This window comes from Lampetra planeri, chromosome 38 (genome assembly GCF_965212315.1).
Source record: "Lampetra planeri chromosome 38, kcLamPlan1.2.h2, whole genome shotgun sequence".
NCBI classification, from domain to species: domain Eukaryota; kingdom Metazoa; phylum Chordata; class Hyperoartia; order Petromyzontiformes; family Petromyzontidae; genus Lampetra; species Lampetra planeri.
In genome coordinates, this window is record NC_136144.1 from 9,389,163 (window position 1) to 9,406,574 (window position 17,412).

Consider the following 17,412-nt stretch of genomic DNA (forward strand, 5'->3'; position numbering starts at 1 on the left):
CCCACACGGACCGGTATTTTTGTCATCAAGAGCAAGGGGCGGCCCTCCGCCAATGGGTGGGCCACAAATTCGTGGCTACCTCCCACCCACATCCACATGGGCGGTGCCTTTGTCATCAAGAGCAAGGGGCGGCGCTCCGCCAATGGTAAGCCACGAATTCGTGGCCACCTCCCACCCACACACATGGACGGTGCCTTTGTCATCAAGAGCAACAGGCGGCACTGGCCAATGGTGGGCCACGAATTCGTGGCCACCTCCCACACACCCACACGTACGGTGTTTATGTCATCAAGAGCAAGGGGCGGCGCTCCGCCAATGGGTGGGCAACAAATTATTGGCCACCTCCCACACACACCCACATGGGCGGTGCCTTTGTCATCAAGAGCAACAGGCGGCACTGGCCAATGGGTGGGCCACGAATTCGTGGCCACCTCCCACCCACATCCAGATGGGCGGTACCTTTGTCATCAATAGCCAATAGCAACAGGCGGCACTGGCCAATGGGTCGGCAACAAATTCTTGGCCACCTCCCACACACACCCACACGGACAGTGTTTATGTCATCAAGAGCAACAGGCGGCGCTCCGCCAATGGGTGGGCCACGAATTCGTGGCCACCTCCCACACACACCCACATGGGCGGTACCTTTGTCATCAATAGCAACAGGCGGCACTGGCCAATGGGTGGGCCACGAATTCGTGACCACCTCCCAGCCACACACACCCACCACACACCCCACTCACCCAAACCACTAACCCACACGGCCACACGGACGGTGTTTTTGTCATCAACGTCCGATGCTGACGTTTGGGTGAAGTGACCTCACGTTTGCCACTTGGAAGACCCTCCCCCCCCAGTCTTCATCTCTGCCATACGAAGGAGGCCCTCTTTCCTGGGTATGGTAACGGTGGTTTGTCCGTGTGTGTGTTACCATGTTACTCGCTAACAGAGCTTGTCCCGACAGTCTGTCAAGGCTATGCTTGGGGGATCTTTGGCTTTGTTACCATGCTTGTTATCCTATGAGAGGAGCGGTAATGTAGCGGTAAGTGCGCCGCGCAAAAAAACTCCGCGACCCGAGTTCGATCGGTCAACGCCGGTGACGATTCATTATCTTGAACAAGGTCCTGGGGCCTCAAAACGATACGGTAATTATTGTATATCACTGTGTCATTGCTTTCATGGCTTTATTTTGGTGATTTCGAAAAGTGTTTTGGTTTGGCCATGTTTGTTGTAGTACGGAGTAAGACTGATGGCCTTAATCAAAGTTGTCTTGTGGTTGTTGTTGTTTGACTTGCATCCCACTGGGATTTTTGCACACCGCGTTGGTGTACAGTGCTTTTTCTGCAATATTTTGCTGTCTTTTCTTGGATTTTCTGTTTACACAGTCACATAGTCACTTTAAGATGTTTTCTTGTTCATGTTTTTTTTGTTGCGGTTGCACCCGATTCAAGAGCCGAATGGCTCAGGGCTATACATAATGAATGAACTTGAACTTGATGTGTGTTAGTAGTACAAGTGTGTTGAGAGTTGCCATAGTTTATTATTCGAAGGCTGTCGGTACAGCATGTAATCACAGCACTGAATATCAGAGCACTAGTTTCAGTTTTTAGTTCGTTATCACTTTATCATTACTGTACTGCCAGAGGAGGGAATGTTCCAGAAAGCACTTCCACCGCGGAGACGGAGCGACCAAATCATCTCGAGTGCAGGCGCTCAGGTGGATTGTCAGATCGTAGGATCGTGAGATGAGGGCGACGGCTTTGGGGGAGGCCTTCATCCAGCAGTGGAGAGAGGTCAGGGCCGATAATGACTGTTAGTGGCACTGCAGGCCATTTGAATGTCGTGCGTACACAACTCCGTTTGTTTGACCATACTTCAACTTGCTGGTCAGTGCGGGTTGATAAAGATATGGAGCTTTTACGTGGAGCCATCGAAGGCCAGCACAACAATGTATTTTACTGCCCTGCCCTCTGCTGGCAACGTTGTCCCACAGTAGACTACAGCACCGGTTTCATGTTCGGTGTTCTACCCATCCACAAGTATTATCCAGGCTCAAACTTGCCGAGATTCCGAGATCTTCCAGATTTTGTAGGTGGCTCATTTGTTAGGTGGCTTTTATTGCTTCTTTAGTCAATCGTGTCCTGGGTACAAGAAGCTGATATATTTTTGAATTACATCGGTGTTTTTTTCATTGTGTTTTCCATATTTGATGTTTGGATCTTCTGTCATCGGCAGTAATAAACTGGTCATTACACCTAAGATTTCCAAAAACACATTTCCTCCAAAAGTGTCGCATGCTTGCGTCGGATTAGCGAACACCGTAATTTCTAGACAAATAACAATATCCACGATATAAAACATATCAATCAGAATCGACCTACTGCGTGATATTGCTTCTCTTGGGGAAGATTACCGGATTATTTAATGACCCGAGTCAAAATAACGGTACCAATCGAATCCCCGAACCTCCCAAAGCATAGACACATACTGTATTTAAACACATAAAATGAGAGGAAAAGAGTGAACACTGGAATGAACAATTTCCTCCTCCATATACATAACATGTGCCATATAAATGACGTGCTCGGGCAGGGACACACCCTATACGCCTGCCAAAGGAGCAGTCTTGAACACCGCGATGAGGGGGAGAGAAACATTGTGTTCTTTTAATGTGGGGGAAGTACAGTAATTTACTTTGAGCAATGTGATAATTGTACAAACAATTTTAAACTGGATTTCTCTTCATGGCATGTCTTTGGCTCAACACAGTGAAGATGAAACGTTGATCCAATGTTGCACGGTTACGAGGAGGCTCCCTTCTATCTCAACTTTGCGCTTTATTTTTAAATGCCGGGCTTCAGCAATTATTTGAAAAAAGAAACCGAGTGACCTGGGAACCCAATGACCCGTCTGCCGTCTCTCGCAGGGAGTTGCTTTTACTGTTGCGGCGCCGCCACCATGCGAGATTGGACGTCCATCCCACGAAAGAATTGGCGCGGTGGTGGCGGCGCTTGGCCACGCCTGCTGGGCGAACCGTCGCCCGCGCCTGCCCCCGGCGGCCCCATCGCCCGGGTCGCCACGCGGCCGGGCAGCGTGACGTTGAGGCGCGCCGAGGCGTGCCAGTGCTTCCGGCTCATCCACGTGCATGCCGGAGGGAGGTCCTCCTACCTCAAGGACACCGTCGCCTCCGTGTCCGCCATGGTACACAGCGTCGGCTCGGGGCTCCAGCGGCAGATTCTCAGCTCGCGTCGGGAATCGCGACGCGCTGCGGAAACGGAGGAAGAAGAGGAGGAGGAGGCGGTGAGGACGGCATTGACAATGGTGGGCCGATCGTCAGCCTCCCGCGAGAATGCGACCACGTCAGTGGAGGCGGCCGCGGTGGTGGAGGTTGGCCGTGTCTACCATGCGAGCGTCACTTCGTCTGGCGGAGACTTGGGCCAGGCCAGGCCCGGCGCGACACCGACGAATCCTCTCCCAATGAGCGAGATGCCCAGCGGGAAACTGGACCCGGTTGAGCCTGCGGCCCCAACCAGTGGGCCTGAGGGCCGCCGAGTTGCGGCGGATGACGTAACTGTGAGCACGGGATCCGGTCTCTTCCACATTAGCTATTTCACCACAAATTTTGGCGAGACTTACCAGTACCTGGCGAGGCACGTCAACGATTACTTCTGGGGAGACGGGCGGGTGCCAGCGGCGTCCGCACCGGCAGTGCCGGTGCCAGCGACAGGGGGCTCGGTTTCCCAGCAGGTGGTGAGGTCCCACTTCAGAACCGGGGAGTTCAGCCGATACAGGTTTGTGTGTGTGCGAGTGTAATGCAGTGCTTGCCCTATAAGGCTATACAGGGCATATTTGTCTTTTTTTGTGTGTGTGTGATTTCATTGGGTGGAGCAGTAGTCTAGAGGTCAGCACACTGCACTACGAACTCTGCGATTCTGGGCCTCCTCTAGGGTGATGCAGCCTCAAATGATTACCTGGTGTGATGTGTAAACATTAGCACTTGTGCCGTTCCGGCCTGAATATGTGCTCGCTGATGAGCACTTCAACAATCTGCGGCGTGACTATCGATGGATCTTTGTGAATTAACGTCTATGACCAAATCACTACGAATGCGGCCAGTGTCATATCGGATAAGCTATGGGGGAGTTGAGATTTGTCCTCGCAAACAACACTCACAAACGCATTTTTTGAGAGATAAAAAGGCGACTTATTTGGATTTATGAGAAGTTCCGTAAAATGTCTTGTGCAGCTGTTATTGGACAACATGGGGTCATGCTGCTGTGAAATTACTGAATGGATTCTGGGGAACCTAAAAGAGATTGCGCCCAAGAGGATGGCCATCATGGAGATGGAGCGATGACATAAGTGCAGCAGGGAGATGGATTGTTGTATTGCAGGACCATGATGGATGGCGAGTTTGGGGAGGCCTTCATCCTGCAGTTATTATAAAGTGGTTGGCTATGAAAATGTTTATGTTTTTACACGCTTTCATTTAACTCACTCTGTCTGTTGTCGTTGTTGTCGTTGTTGTATCCTCAAATCTTGTAACTCAATTTTAACCCACTTCCCAATGTGGTAGCGACTGCAAACTTGATATACTTATATCATACTGATGACAATACGATCATAAAAAAGAAAAAACATATTTTTAAACATTATTTTTTGTATGTTATGTTTCGGCTTGGGTCTAATTGTCCACGGTCAACTGACATTGGCTGTAATTGGCCACGGACCCTTACGTTATGGAAAGCTTCGGGGCCACTTCCTGGAGTCGTGGAGTTCTCCCATTACTAGTACATTTCATAAAAGCGTGTTTTTAAAAAAGTTGTTTTAAATTTTACTTTTGATAATTACATACCGCATTACCACGATGTGGTTATTGCATGTTACTAAAGAATATTTTATTGTTTTCTTTTTATTTTTTTTAGAAATTTAATTTCGTTCACATTTTACAGAAACCTGAGCTCAGAAAAGGGTTCCGGCACCGCAACGGCACAGGTCGCCGCAGCAACTCCGACCTCTGACCCCAGCGTGAGTTAAAATCCAGAGCAGGCCGTCCTGCCACCTTCATCAGCATCCAGAGCACCCGAGGGGGCCAGGAAAGGCCTCACAAACCTCCTCACCTACCCCTTACAGTCTGTGGTCACCTCAGCCAGTGACCTTGCTCGCAAGGTGAAGCTTGCATAGGGCACTGGTTCATCTCATGTACTTTTTGTGGCTGAGTGTCAGTTTTGGGATCCATTTCTGGTCTGTCAAGAGTTGACTGATCCCTTCGTTTCTCTACTATTGAGGAAAATGTTCATTTCCAATCAATTCATCCTGCATATAACCGATCTCATCAGATCAAAGAAGCTAAGCAAGTGAGAAACCTGCAAGATTGCTTGAACGGGCATGTTGAAATGTGGTAAAACGACCCACACGGAATGGGGAGCCTCTCGTCCATTTGTGAATTGAGAAAGGTGGCTCCACATGTGGTGATTATGCATTGGGCATGTGACTGTAACATACAATAATGTGTACAAAGATGGCCCATAAATAATAATGTCAGTGTATAATACACCGCACAGTATTCACTCATCCTCAAAGAAAGAGAACAACTCGGAGGCTCGAGGAACCACAGACAAGCGGGAAGGCAGCACCAACAATTTGCTCTGCGATCCTCTTTCTATTAAAGGTGTAATCGGCCAATAAATGAATGTTCACAAATAGGAGGAAACTGGAGCACTAACAGAAAACCCACACATGTGAGGGCAACACACTCTATCCCATAAAGATGGAAAAGGTGGAATCCATTTTTAATGCAGGATAACCGCCACTTGCTCGCTTGCATTATCACGGTGCCGTCGTCACACCCGAGCAAAGAAATTTCGTAGCACTTAATATTTCAGAACGCTTTTGTCGGCTGATGTCACAGAGAGCGGAGGGGAGTGCGGATGTTCGCTCAGAGGTGGCGGGGAGAGGATTGCAGCTTCAGGCTGGCACGTCGCTCACAGCTGTCTCGGCTGCCCCTTCTGCACTGGAGTCCGCCAAGCCGGCTCCTGGGACGATCGCCCCGCGGGTCACGGAGGAGAAGGGCCGCAGAATCAGCCTCCAGCGTGAGAAGGTGGGCACTGGAAACGATTTTTTTCTTCACACATCTGGCATTTCCATAGCTCTCACAATTACTGAATTAAATGTAGTTTAAGTGACGGCATGTGCATTATCGTTACAGAATGTAAAGTTGCAGTTGTTAGAGTGAACTGAAGTTAAACTTTTAAGTTATCTTCCTTCGTCCCGGATGTACAGACAAGCACACAATGCGCTAAAATTGTGAAACGATTACAAAGCAATGCAAAGCTAATGCGATAATTCTCATATTGTGACATTTTAAATCGTAACGTATCATGAAATACGATATTGCCGCAATCCCCGAATGTAAACTATTAATGTTGAAGTGTGTGTCATCTGTTTATTGTGTTTTTTGTTAACGATAAAAACAGCATATTCTGGCTGATAATACAATCAAAGTGAGATCATGGGAAAGCAACTGGCCTCTGTGCATGAAGAGGAGAGTTTTCAATCGGTGCACATTGATTGCTGAAAGCCAAACAAATAACAGCAGAAGGACAGGGTTAATAATCACGACGCTTGGTGCCGTGAAACTTTGCTGTCACGTTTCGATTTAAAGCTTTCGTGACTGCAGGGATTCATCTTCTTGGTTCTTCTTGGTTCTTTCGGTAAAGTCACGTGGAAGGGATTCATCTTCTTGGTTCTTTCGGTAAAGTCACGTAGAAGGGAAATAATAAAATAATAAAAATAAAACATAATAAAATAATTCTCACGACGTTTCGGCCACAACGCAAGCAGCCGTCCTCAGGTGAAGAACAGGTCTGTCGGGAAGACAGCGTCTGAATGAAACACCACCAGGCTTGGAGCGTATATTTAAGCTGGGTTGCCGTCACGTCCGACCTTGCGCACAATCCCGGGTATTGAAAGCCTCCATGCACGCACGCGAACCGTTTTATCGGCGGCGTTGTCTTCCACGGCAGATCGTGGCGCGGGTGAGCGTGGACAACAGGACGCGCACCCTGGTGCGCGCCTTGCGACGGCCTCTATCCTGCGGCACACACCTCTCCGCCGTGGGGGACCTGTGTGATCACTTGCTGCAGTTTGGAGACACGGCAAGTGTCGCCGTCAAGGTGAGGGCGGTGGCGGTGGTGGTTGTGGTGGCTTGGGTGGCTTCGTTTGGCTCCTAAAATGAAATAGAAAAAAGTCATCCTCATCACCAAATTTCGCATGGAATTTCAGAATCCTCCTGCGAGTAAATGTTATTAAAAAAAACTAGCTTTACTACCCGGCTTCGCCCGAGACTTGGATTCTTGTCTTGGATTAATACACGGCCTACGCGGAGGGTGGGGGGGGGATGCGTGACGTCAGCAGGCACACTGCGTCACGCTGCCGCTCACTTGTGCAATATATTATATCCATTATACGTTTTGCATTGTGTACAGTCTGGAAGCTACCCACATGCCAAATTTCAAGTTTGTTGCATGTTGGGAAGTATGTTAAACATTTCTAACAGACACACATATTCACAAAATTCCCTTTTATATATATAGATATCAGGTTCATTTGGTATCTGCGCCATTCGAATGGTGCAAAGATATACGCAAATGCGTATAGACTGCCAGTAGAGGACAAAGTTTCTGTGTTGTTGTAACCAATTCGTATACATTTTTCTCATTTGGAAAATTTGAACCATGACACTGGCACACAATGGGCCACTTTTTTGAAAGATGTCACGGGGTCTACAAAGTTCACTTAAAAGCGGGCGGCTCGTGTAGATTGGTTAATTTGCCTACAGTATTGCGATCCTCTGCAGCAAGCGGCAAAAAGACGACATCTCCCACCCCCAGTACTCTAATCCCTTCATTTTCTCCTAATCCAATCACAGATCTATTTGAAGATGCCACTCATCTCATTATTCTCCCCTCCGTGCAATCTCCTACCTCTCCCTTGTCATCTCATTTTCATCATCTCACTCGACTGTAAAGAGTCGCATTTAGACTCAAATTAAAATCGCATCGTAAAGTTCAATAACTAAGATAAAGGCGCAGCCCTGCAATTGCTTGTCAACGCAACTGCTGTCGGAAATGCCTCTCATGGAGAGAGCTCTGGCGAGCCCTTCATGGAGGGTATTTTGTCGACTCTTCCACGCTGGCTGGAAGAGGTGGGATTCCCCACAATGTGTGATACAATTGGTGGAATACTACCCCCGAAAATGAAAGCGTGTCATTCACGGTGCACGTGCTGCTGCGTGGCAGGAGGGAGCCGTGCAGTCCCTGCTGCGCCTGCTGCAGCCTGCGGAGCCCCCGCTGCAGGCATGTGTGCGCGAGGCGCTGGCGCTGCTAGGCTACACGGAGCCCGTGCGCGGTCAAGGCATCCGCATCCTCTCCATCGACGGCGGCGGCACCAGGTAACGCTCAGCACCAGGTTAACGCTCGGCACCAGGTAACGGAACGCTCCCCGAGGGTTGCCGTTACAAAAATAATTTTGCTCACATTAGGCGCCTTTCACAATGTCTGAAGGCGGCCTGCGTGAAAGCGATGAAGGTAATCAACAAGGTGATTGGCAGATTAAGAGCCAGAGAGGATCAAAGCCGATTAGAAGAAAGCTTTTTTTTAAAGATAGGTTTCTATCAACACTGTCCAAGAACCTGATTTCTAACAGTAGGGAGTTCCAAAACCGTAGGGGGTGGGGGGGGGTGCCAGTAGGGAGTACCACAAATAGCGGGCCACCACAGTCAATGCCCGATCACCCCAAGAACGCAACCGGGATTGAGGAGTGCATGAAAGTGCACAATTGGCAGATCTTAAAGACCTTTAAGGGGCATTACATTAGCTCCTGTATATAAAGTGGAGGTGGAGTTAGACATTGTAAGGCTGTGATAACATTTTTTTTTTTAGGGGAACTTCTCATGCAACGATTCTTCAGATTCATCATCAACCACGGTCAATTCCCTGCTGGATGAAGCTCCCCTAAGCCATAGCCACCTTTCATACAAGTCTATAGCCACTGGAGCGATGCACTTTTACATCTGGATTGAAAACTACTTTCTTTAGAACTAATGTTTGTGTTTAGTGTGTTCTTCCCCCGCACCTACAAATAGCACGGTTAGCTATGTACGGTGCGAAAGAAGTTCAACATACATGCACACTGTCGTGTAGTAATCCACTGAGCATCTGCGTACGAGCTGATTTTATTGTTCCATCTCCTCGGTGGATGTACTATGTACGCGTTTTATTCTTTGGCTGCCACTTAACTAACAATACGGTACAAAGTAAAACTTTTCTATTTGACATTTGTCGCGATATCACTTTCTCTTTACTTCATTCACGACCTTCATTTGCGTTCGGCACTCTGTAAAGGAGCGTCAACACCGGAGTTTGACAAAATCTGGACTGACGTGTTCAATTAAATCTGTGCATAATGAGAAGAGCCCACAATAACAGAGCAAATAGTGCAGCCTGGAGAACCGTGCATTTAAAAAAAATGCACAGAAACGTGTAAAAACTCTCAGCTTTTATGCATTATGCAGAAACCAGCAGCAGTTCTTTAAAGTGCATTTTGGGTCTCCATCTGCCTGTCAGTCGGTCCTATTGAAATGTATTTTGATGGTGACCTAAGACTAAAGGCACTTCAATGCACTTCTTGAGTGACTGCTGATTTCATTTTGCATAATGTGATAAAGGCTTAGTGAAACGAGCGTGTTCGTAAGGTAAACAAGCAGTGCTCAAATCTTTAAACAAAGGCCACACACGAGCGTCTAAATCTGAAAGTGTGCAGTTGCAACCTGATCGTTCGGGTGCCCTTGTAATGTAAAACATGCTTTCCGTGAGTGGTGACGTGAATCGACCTGTCGGTGATACTCGTTCGTGCACGTTCCCCATCTAATTATGCTCACGGGTATTTTCGACAAAGATGGTTTCACGTCATTGTAACTTACCCGGTCGGGACAGGGACATGTTTTAAATGTTCTTCCTCCATGAGAATGGGGCTTTCCAGAAACGGTGTGTGCGCAGAACTGTAAACGACCTGTTTTGCCGCGATAAAACCTTTGCGCTCGGAACAACTTTGACCCGACCTCGCTGCTGTGTGTTGACGTTGCCCGCGCAGGGGCCTGGTCGCCTTGGAAACCCTGCAGGCACTCACCAGGTTGACTGGGAAACGAGTCCACGAAATGTTTGACTACGTCTGCGGGGTCAGCACAGGTCGGTAGACGCCCCCCTCGCAAGCGGGTGTACATTCGTGCATACAGTTAAGTCTCAATGATTATTATCCACGGGTGGATTATTAACGTGGGTTGCGGATTTACCGTGCCTGCGTAAATATAAATATGTTTTCGTCCAGTGTGAAGCACATTTTATTATCATGGTTATTAGACCGCGCAGTATTACCTCTGCAACAAGCAGCCAACGTGCTACCGCTAGACCATGTCACCGCCCATACCCTGCCCTGGCTTTGTTTTCAAGTCGACCCGGCCGTAGGTGGCACACTGTGTGCAGGCTACATGTGCCATAAATACTTGTTTTCCTAGAATGCAGTGCTGCTGCCGCTGCTGTTGAAAATAGCTCGTTCATCGTGACCACCGGTTATATCAGTGGCAGCGTTCACACGCGGTGCAGGGGTGTTGTGGCATGCGTGATACTCACTAAAGGTGACCTGCAAGAGGATAAACAAGGCAGGCAAAACAAAGTGGTATATAAAAAGTGGCTATGTAACAAATAAACATGATATAAACTTACCAGAGAGTTACATAACACCTTAAGCTGTGTGCTATAGTAGTTCAGTGTTGTTCAGTAGTGACCAAGACAATACAGATGCTCGATAAATGTATTACGTACTGACGAATTCCATATATATTTTTACTAAACAAGTATAACAATACGTGAATGTGTGTGTGTGTATGTGTGTGTCAATCAGACAAAATCCCCCGTATAGCCTTTAACAGGCTGTTAGGGCAAGTGCTGACACGGCACATGCAGGGGTGGGTGGTCAACACCCAGTGGCGATATTAACACATCGTGGTTCTGGTTTGAGGCTGAGTCGACCTAGGAGAGGCCCAGGACCGGTTCAGATAATCGTCACTGGTATTGGCAGTGAGCGTATATCGAGCTTTTGTCACCGGGTTCAATATACGGGGAATAGTAGTTCAGTGGTTCGTGTGCTGTGCTAAATTTCTAGATTCGTGGGTTCAATTCCAGGTCGGCTATATATTATGCCAGTACCTAAAGTGGTGTGTCAACATCAGCACTGGGTACACAGAGGCCCCTAGACATGGTGCTCACTGTACCGCCTGCTCTTGTCCAGTTTTGGTCTCAGTAGTGGTGTAAATAGGTGCTACAATGCATTTTCATCATCTACATTGAGATTACAAATATGAAAGGTGCTTTATATATCTCTTTGAAAATATATATTATATCACTTTGTTACAAAGACTACGTCGTAGGTGGAAACGACCTCTGTCTGTCCGTGGAGTCCCACCAACATCGTGTGTCCCGGCAGGCGGCGTGCTGGCGGTGATGCTGGGCGTGTTCCGGATCCCTCTGCCCGAGTGCTACGAGCTGTACCGCCGTCTCGGCACGGACATCTTCACGCGGAACGTGCTGCTCGGCACCGTCAAGATGGGCTGGAGCCACGCCTTCTACGACAGCCACGACTGGGAGAAGATATTGAGGTGGAGCTGCGCGGGGGGGGCGACACTTGTCACACAAGTCTGACGCCGTTATTGTCATAGCACTTACTGTTGTTGTTGTTATTCCAGCTCGGAGGAAATTAGAAATAGCTATTTGGCTGTCCGACCACGGCAGATGTTTCTATTGGTGGCATCCTGAGTGAGAACAGTGTGGAGCAGAGGTCATTGAAAGGGATCTCAGAGGTGGCTCTGTGATATCCGCTTCAATGGGCCGTTCTCTAATATGCAGGGTTGCACACTACTGCCCTGGGAGAAATCCGCATGGATTCTTCATCTTATGACGTAACAGATGTCATTAACCGGGAAAACACAGAAAAAATATATAAGCGGTATAACTAGGGTACTGTAACACTGCCTTTTATCTTTACTTATGTTGTTATTGTTTGAATAATCAAGGTTTAAACTCATTACACACAGCCTGGGTCCACAACTGTTTGCTTTGTTGGGTTGCATCCCCCCATGGCGGTGCACAATCGCTGGGTCATAAGCCGAGACATTAATCCCACTCAACGATCCTGCAGGGAGAAGATGGGTGACAGCCTGATGATCGAGGTGGCCCGGGATCCCATGTGCCCCAAGGTGTGTGCACATCCGTTCTGCCCGTGAGTCGTACCCACGCGAGGCTTTACAACTCACGTGTCTGCCCGCCCGCCGCACGGACTAATAAGCCGCTTGTGTCGAGCATGGACGCTGCGACCGTTGTACAACTGGGCAAGCTGACTGTGGGTCTGTGGGTCTGTGGGTCAGCACGGGCGGTGGAGCGAGGGGGAGGGGTTGGCGGTATAAGGGATGGGGTGGGGAGGGGGTGGTATTGAGTTGACGTCACCCACCATGCGCTTTCCAATCACGTTACTTATGCATGTACAACCCGTTTGTCAATCAACAGCTGGATGATGGCCTCGTGGGGATTATTTTGCCATACATGACCATACTGTATTGTTTGGGTCTTTCGGTAAAGCCACGTAGATAGAACGAGTAATAAAAATAATAACATTATTAAAATACTGCAGTCATGAAAACTTCAAATCAAGATTATTAAAAATAATTAGTCTCATTATTTGTTCTATCTACGTGGTTTTACCGAAAGACCCAAAGTCAAGATATGACCATACTGGTCGGTGCGGGTTGGTGAAACCACTACACACAGCGTACAAACGAAATAAACTAAAAGTGTAAGACAACACCCATGGATTCTGGCACGTGCGATTCGATGAGATGTACCGTGATGAGTCGATGCATCTTTGCACCGCTATCATTCTTGCGCGCACGTGTGCACACGCATGCGGCCAGGTGTCGGTGGTGAGCACGCTGGTGAACCGCGGCACACCGCTAAAGGCGTTCGTATTTCGGAGCTACAACCTGGCCCCGGGCTCCCGCTCGCACTACATGGGCAGCTGCCGCCACCGCCTGTGGGAGGCGCTGAGAGCGTCGTCCGCGGCACCGGGGTACTTCCAGGAGTTTCAGCTCGGGGAGGACCTGCACCAGGTAGCCGACGTTTAATGAAAGACGTGACAAACAGGAGACGCCAATTAGTCTTCTTATGGTTATGTTTACACAATCTAACTTAAAAAAAATATTTTACGGATAATATTGGTCTTAAAAGCTTAATCCTTCCTATTTAAAGCTTTCGTGACTGCAGGGATTCATCTTCTTGGTTCTTTCGGTAAAGTCATGTACAATGGAAATAATAAAATAATAATAATAAAAATAAAACATAATAAAATCATTCTCACGACGTTTCGGCCACAACGCAAGCAGCCGTCCTCAGGTGAAGAACAGGTCTGTCGGGAAGACAGCGTCTGAACGTTGTGGCCGAAACGTCATGAGAATTATTTTTTTATGTTTTATTTTTATTATTTTATTATTTCCATTCTACGTGACTTTACCGAAAGAACCAAGAAGATTAATCCTTCCTCTTTGTTAAACTGTATTAGTTATTTTGTCTGTCCTCGCTGCTCGCTTAGGACGGGGGGATCCTACTTAACAACCCGTCGGCGCTGGCGATGCACGAGGCTCAGCTGCTGTGGCCCGGCTCCCACCTGCAGTGCCTCGTGTCGCTGGGCACGGGACGCCACGAGCCGGCGGGCCGCGTGCCTCCGCTCACGCTCACGCACACCAGCCTGCGCACCAAGCTCATGCACATCATCAGCAGCGCCACCGACACGGAAGGTGGGCCCGTGCGCTTTTTTGGATGTTCCTGCCTGGTATATATGCCGTTTCAACGGGGATTCCTTAATCCACCTATGCAGATCTTCTTGGTTATTTCGGTAAAGTCACGTAGAATGGAAATAATAAAATAATAAAAATAAAACATAATAAAATAATTCTCACGAAAGCTTTAAATCGACACCTATGCAGAGTTTAGAGCATTATTTGTGCATGCTATTATCAGCAGCACCATCTGGAATGCTCTTCCTTCCAATGTTAGGAAACGAATGGAGCTATGCACGTTTAAATCTAAATTGAAAACTAATTATTTAGAACTGCGTTTTGCGTTTAGTTTGATGTCCTCTCACACCTCCGATTACCGTGGTGGGCTACGTACGGTGCAAAAGAAATTCAACATACAGTACACCCTTGTTAATTTCATACATATGATGTTCTGGCCTTGCCGAATTGTCCAATACTCCCAATTATGTATCCCCCAGTGCCTCCTGCCCCCCAAAAAATGTTTTTGTTACAAATTAGTATTCCAAACTCTTCACACACCATAGGCATTGACACACCTGCATGAATTATATCCAAAACTTTGGATTTGTCTCGCAGACCAAGGGATTTACGCTTGAGTCCCTTTCTATTACTTCTTCATGTAGGTGTAGATGACATTTCTGAAAGGGTTGGCTTGCACAGAGTGCATTAACAAGGTAAAGTCCAAAGCAACAGGTCGTTGTTTTGGCCGTGGTGCACGGCGTCGCTCCACGCGCATGCCGAAATTGGACCATTCGGTACGGCAATCCGGCTCATGGCAAATTACTAATATACTGTATCTATTCCAAAAGCACAGCCGTACCGAATTATCCCGAATTACGAATGATCAAATACCGAAATAACGAGGTTTTACAGTACACACATACATGGGAAGCAGGTGTATAGTCTACTTGATAATTGTTTTTTTACCCTTCTATCTGGCAACAAAACTGACACCTTTTTTTTACAAGGAGTCATGTTTACATAGACCACAATACCTGCAGTCATAATGCAAAAAAAAAACATAACTCTGATAATGTGCACTGTCCTTGAAGTTGATTGGTCCACACCCGAGACGGCTTTCCTTAGAGCCTAGTCTCACATGGGTTGGACCAGATGACGCAAATGAGGTTCCAATGGTATAGTCTGCTTGTTTATTTTGTTACTCACTGCAACTGACCCTGTTGTTACTGTTGCCCTCTCAAGAGGTGCACACCATACTGGACGGGCTGCTTCCCGCCGGCACCTACTTTCGCTTCAACCCCTTCATCTCAGAGGACGTTCAGCTGGATGAGAGCCGGGCGGAACGCCTGGAGCTACTGCGCACGGACGCCCAGCATTACCTGCAGCGCAACGGCCCCAAGCTGCAACGCGCCACCCGCCAACTGGAGCGATCGCGATCATCGACGCAGCGCATGGTTGACGCCGCCAGGCTGCAGATGAAAATGTCAGGCGTGGATTGGCCCTCCCTCAGTCCGTAGCAAGCGAGGTGTCACCCTCGCTGAGTTGGTTCAGCCAGTGAGCTTATTACCAGGTCACCGTGCGTGAGAGACCTTGATCCTGTTGGATCTCAGAAGCTAAGCTGGGTCGATTAGTTAGTTAGTCTTTGCATTGTAGACCTGGGCTTTAAAGTGGCCAAGAGACATCAGTACGGCAATGGATTATTGGTTATTGAATCTATCTGTGCGTAGCTTCGAGTGTTTACCCCCCACTCTGCACACGTGGGTTTTCTGCGAGTAACTCCTCTTCACCCACACGTCACCCATTCGTCAAGCAAATTGGCAAAATATCCCAACATAGGGCGCTCCTAAAAAAGAGTCAACTCAGTGAGGATTACTTGATGAAGGGCATTACAGTATTATTCTTCGTTGATTTATGCTGGTGATTGGTGCTCAACCTGGTTAAAACAATAGTAATTTAAATGTATAAAGCGCCCTTTAACAATCGTTCTCAGGGCACGCCCAGGACACTTTTATATCCCTTACCGAGGCAGTTGATGAGAGGGGAGGATGCTCCCATCTGTGTCTTCACAACTCAGGAGAGTGAGCCGGTGCACAATCATGAAGAGATCTCATATATTCGTATTTAATAAGATAAAATGCACAAAGTGTTATTTTATATTTAATGCACCTAGAATTGTTTGGGTGCAATTGGCTTGGTTACCTAAATCAGTCTCGAGTGAATATATTCCATTTATTTACAGTTGAAATTCACACGGTTTAAAGGAAATATTCACTGAGGTGTTTTTATTCAACGACCACTGGACTTAAGTGTGTTTTGCATAAGGCTTTACAACATGGCATAGACAATTTCAGCATGAATGCCTTCATCACTCTTTAAATATTTGAAAACAACAGTATACATTCCTGTTGATCCATCAAATCTGTGCATGCCACTTTGCATAGCCATGTGCGAACACAGTATTATTGTTTAAGATTTAGTTTTGGAGAGAACACAATTGAATATACTTAAATATTTTTAATGGTGTTTAATCTATTGGGGACCTTTTGAGGTTAGTTATCACCGATTGTCTCATTTACTCAGACAGGTAATACCTCTTATACTGGTAGGAACCTCCTGGTTACACCAGCCCACAGGGGATTATTGTGTCCGTCCGTCCGTCATGCAGGGAAGGATTGGGGAGGGAGGGGCTAAGTGGGGAGGGGAGGGTGGGGAGGGGCTGGGTGGGGCTGGGTGGGGAGGGTGGGGAGGGGCTGGGTGGGGAGAGTGGAATTGGGCCGGGTGGGGAGGGTGGGGCTGGGTGGGGTGTGGGGGGTGGGAGGGGTGGGGCTGGGTGGGGGGGGGGCTGGTCACACCGTGGTGCCCTTATAAAACTCAATGTTTAACCTACTCACGCCGGCTTGTGCCCACCCTCACAGTCGGCCATATTTGCGGAATACACCACGCCGCCGTTGACCCTGGCCATTGACCGGGCAACCCAACGTTCCTACCAGCTGCCTTTGCAGGAATGTGTTATGGGTATTTTACAGTTTCTTTGATGCTAGACAATATTCATCAATGGCAGGGAGCACCCAACTTTAAAGTGAGTATCCAGGCATTGTTTGCAAATATTACTGCCGTTTAAACCTTGATAGCCAAAACTTAACTCTATAACATCAAGAGTAAGTCAGCTAATGTTGGGGATTAAGAGAGTTTGGAGATTATGGTTGGCTTAGGTCCAGCCTGTGTTTATATGCAACTTTTTCCATAGGATATGATGAATAGTATATGAAAAGATTACAGTGCTTTTTTAATGTTTTTTGCTATGCGCTTGTATAACTACTCCATTCACTGCTTATGCAGATGAGCGAATGCTGTTTTTTCATGCCTCTTTTATTCACTCTACTCTCACAAGGTATTTGCCACTGCTGATTGTTGGGAGTCTCGGTATAGAGCTCAAATTTTTGGTAGGTTTCATCGATTATATTGTATGACTGGCCACGTAAATAGCATTTGCTGGTGCTGGCAGGCCACGTTGCACCAGATGTCACGTA

At 47.7% G+C, this 17,412-nt stretch overlaps 1 protein-coding gene across 3 annotated transcripts; it reads left to right on the forward strand.

Moving 5' to 3' along the window:
- The first annotated feature begins 721 nt into the window (after nucleotides 1-721).
- On the forward strand, nucleotides 722-16,272 carry LOC144731274 (calcium-independent phospholipase A2-gamma-like). Of its 3 annotated transcripts, none has more exons than XM_078612324.1 (12): nucleotides 722-896; nucleotides 2,927-3,791; nucleotides 4,926-5,028; nucleotides 5,912-6,100; nucleotides 7,026-7,175; nucleotides 8,301-8,452; nucleotides 10,153-10,247; nucleotides 11,542-11,713; nucleotides 12,253-12,310; nucleotides 13,022-13,216; nucleotides 13,696-13,900; nucleotides 15,125-16,272. In XM_078612324.1, exons 2-12 carry the CDS (start codon nucleotides 2,959-2,961, stop codon nucleotides 15,397-15,399), a joined length of 2,427 nt encoding a protein of 808 aa, XP_078468450.1. In that variant the 5' UTR covers nucleotides 722-896; nucleotides 2,927-2,958; the 3' UTR covers nucleotides 15,400-16,272. The 3 variants fall into 3 exon arrangements, with proteins under 3 accessions (XP_078468450.1, XP_078468448.1, XP_078468449.1); XM_078612322.1 differs by lacking the exon at nucleotides 722-896 and adding an exon at nucleotides 903-1,145; XM_078612323.1 differs by lacking the exon at nucleotides 722-896 and adding an exon at nucleotides 903-1,145 and having other exon boundaries at nucleotides 4,953-5,028.
- The last annotated feature ends 1,140 nt before the right edge of the window (nucleotides 16,273-17,412 follow it).

Excerpts from the sequence above, each read along its gene's own strand:
- LOC144731274 (XM_078612322.1), top strand. The coding sequence starts at position 977 with ATGCTTGGGGGATCTTTGGCTTTGTTACCATGCTTGTTATCCTATGAG. Across the intron at positions 1,146-2,926 it reads TGGGGCCTCAAAACGATACG|GGAGTTGCTTTTACTGTTGC; the intron begins GTAATTATTGTA and ends CGTCTCTCGCAG. Across the intron at positions 7,176-8,300 it reads CGGCAAGTGTCGCCGTCAAG|GAGGGAGCCGTGCAGTCCCT; the intron begins GTGAGGGCGGTG and ends GCTGCGTGGCAG.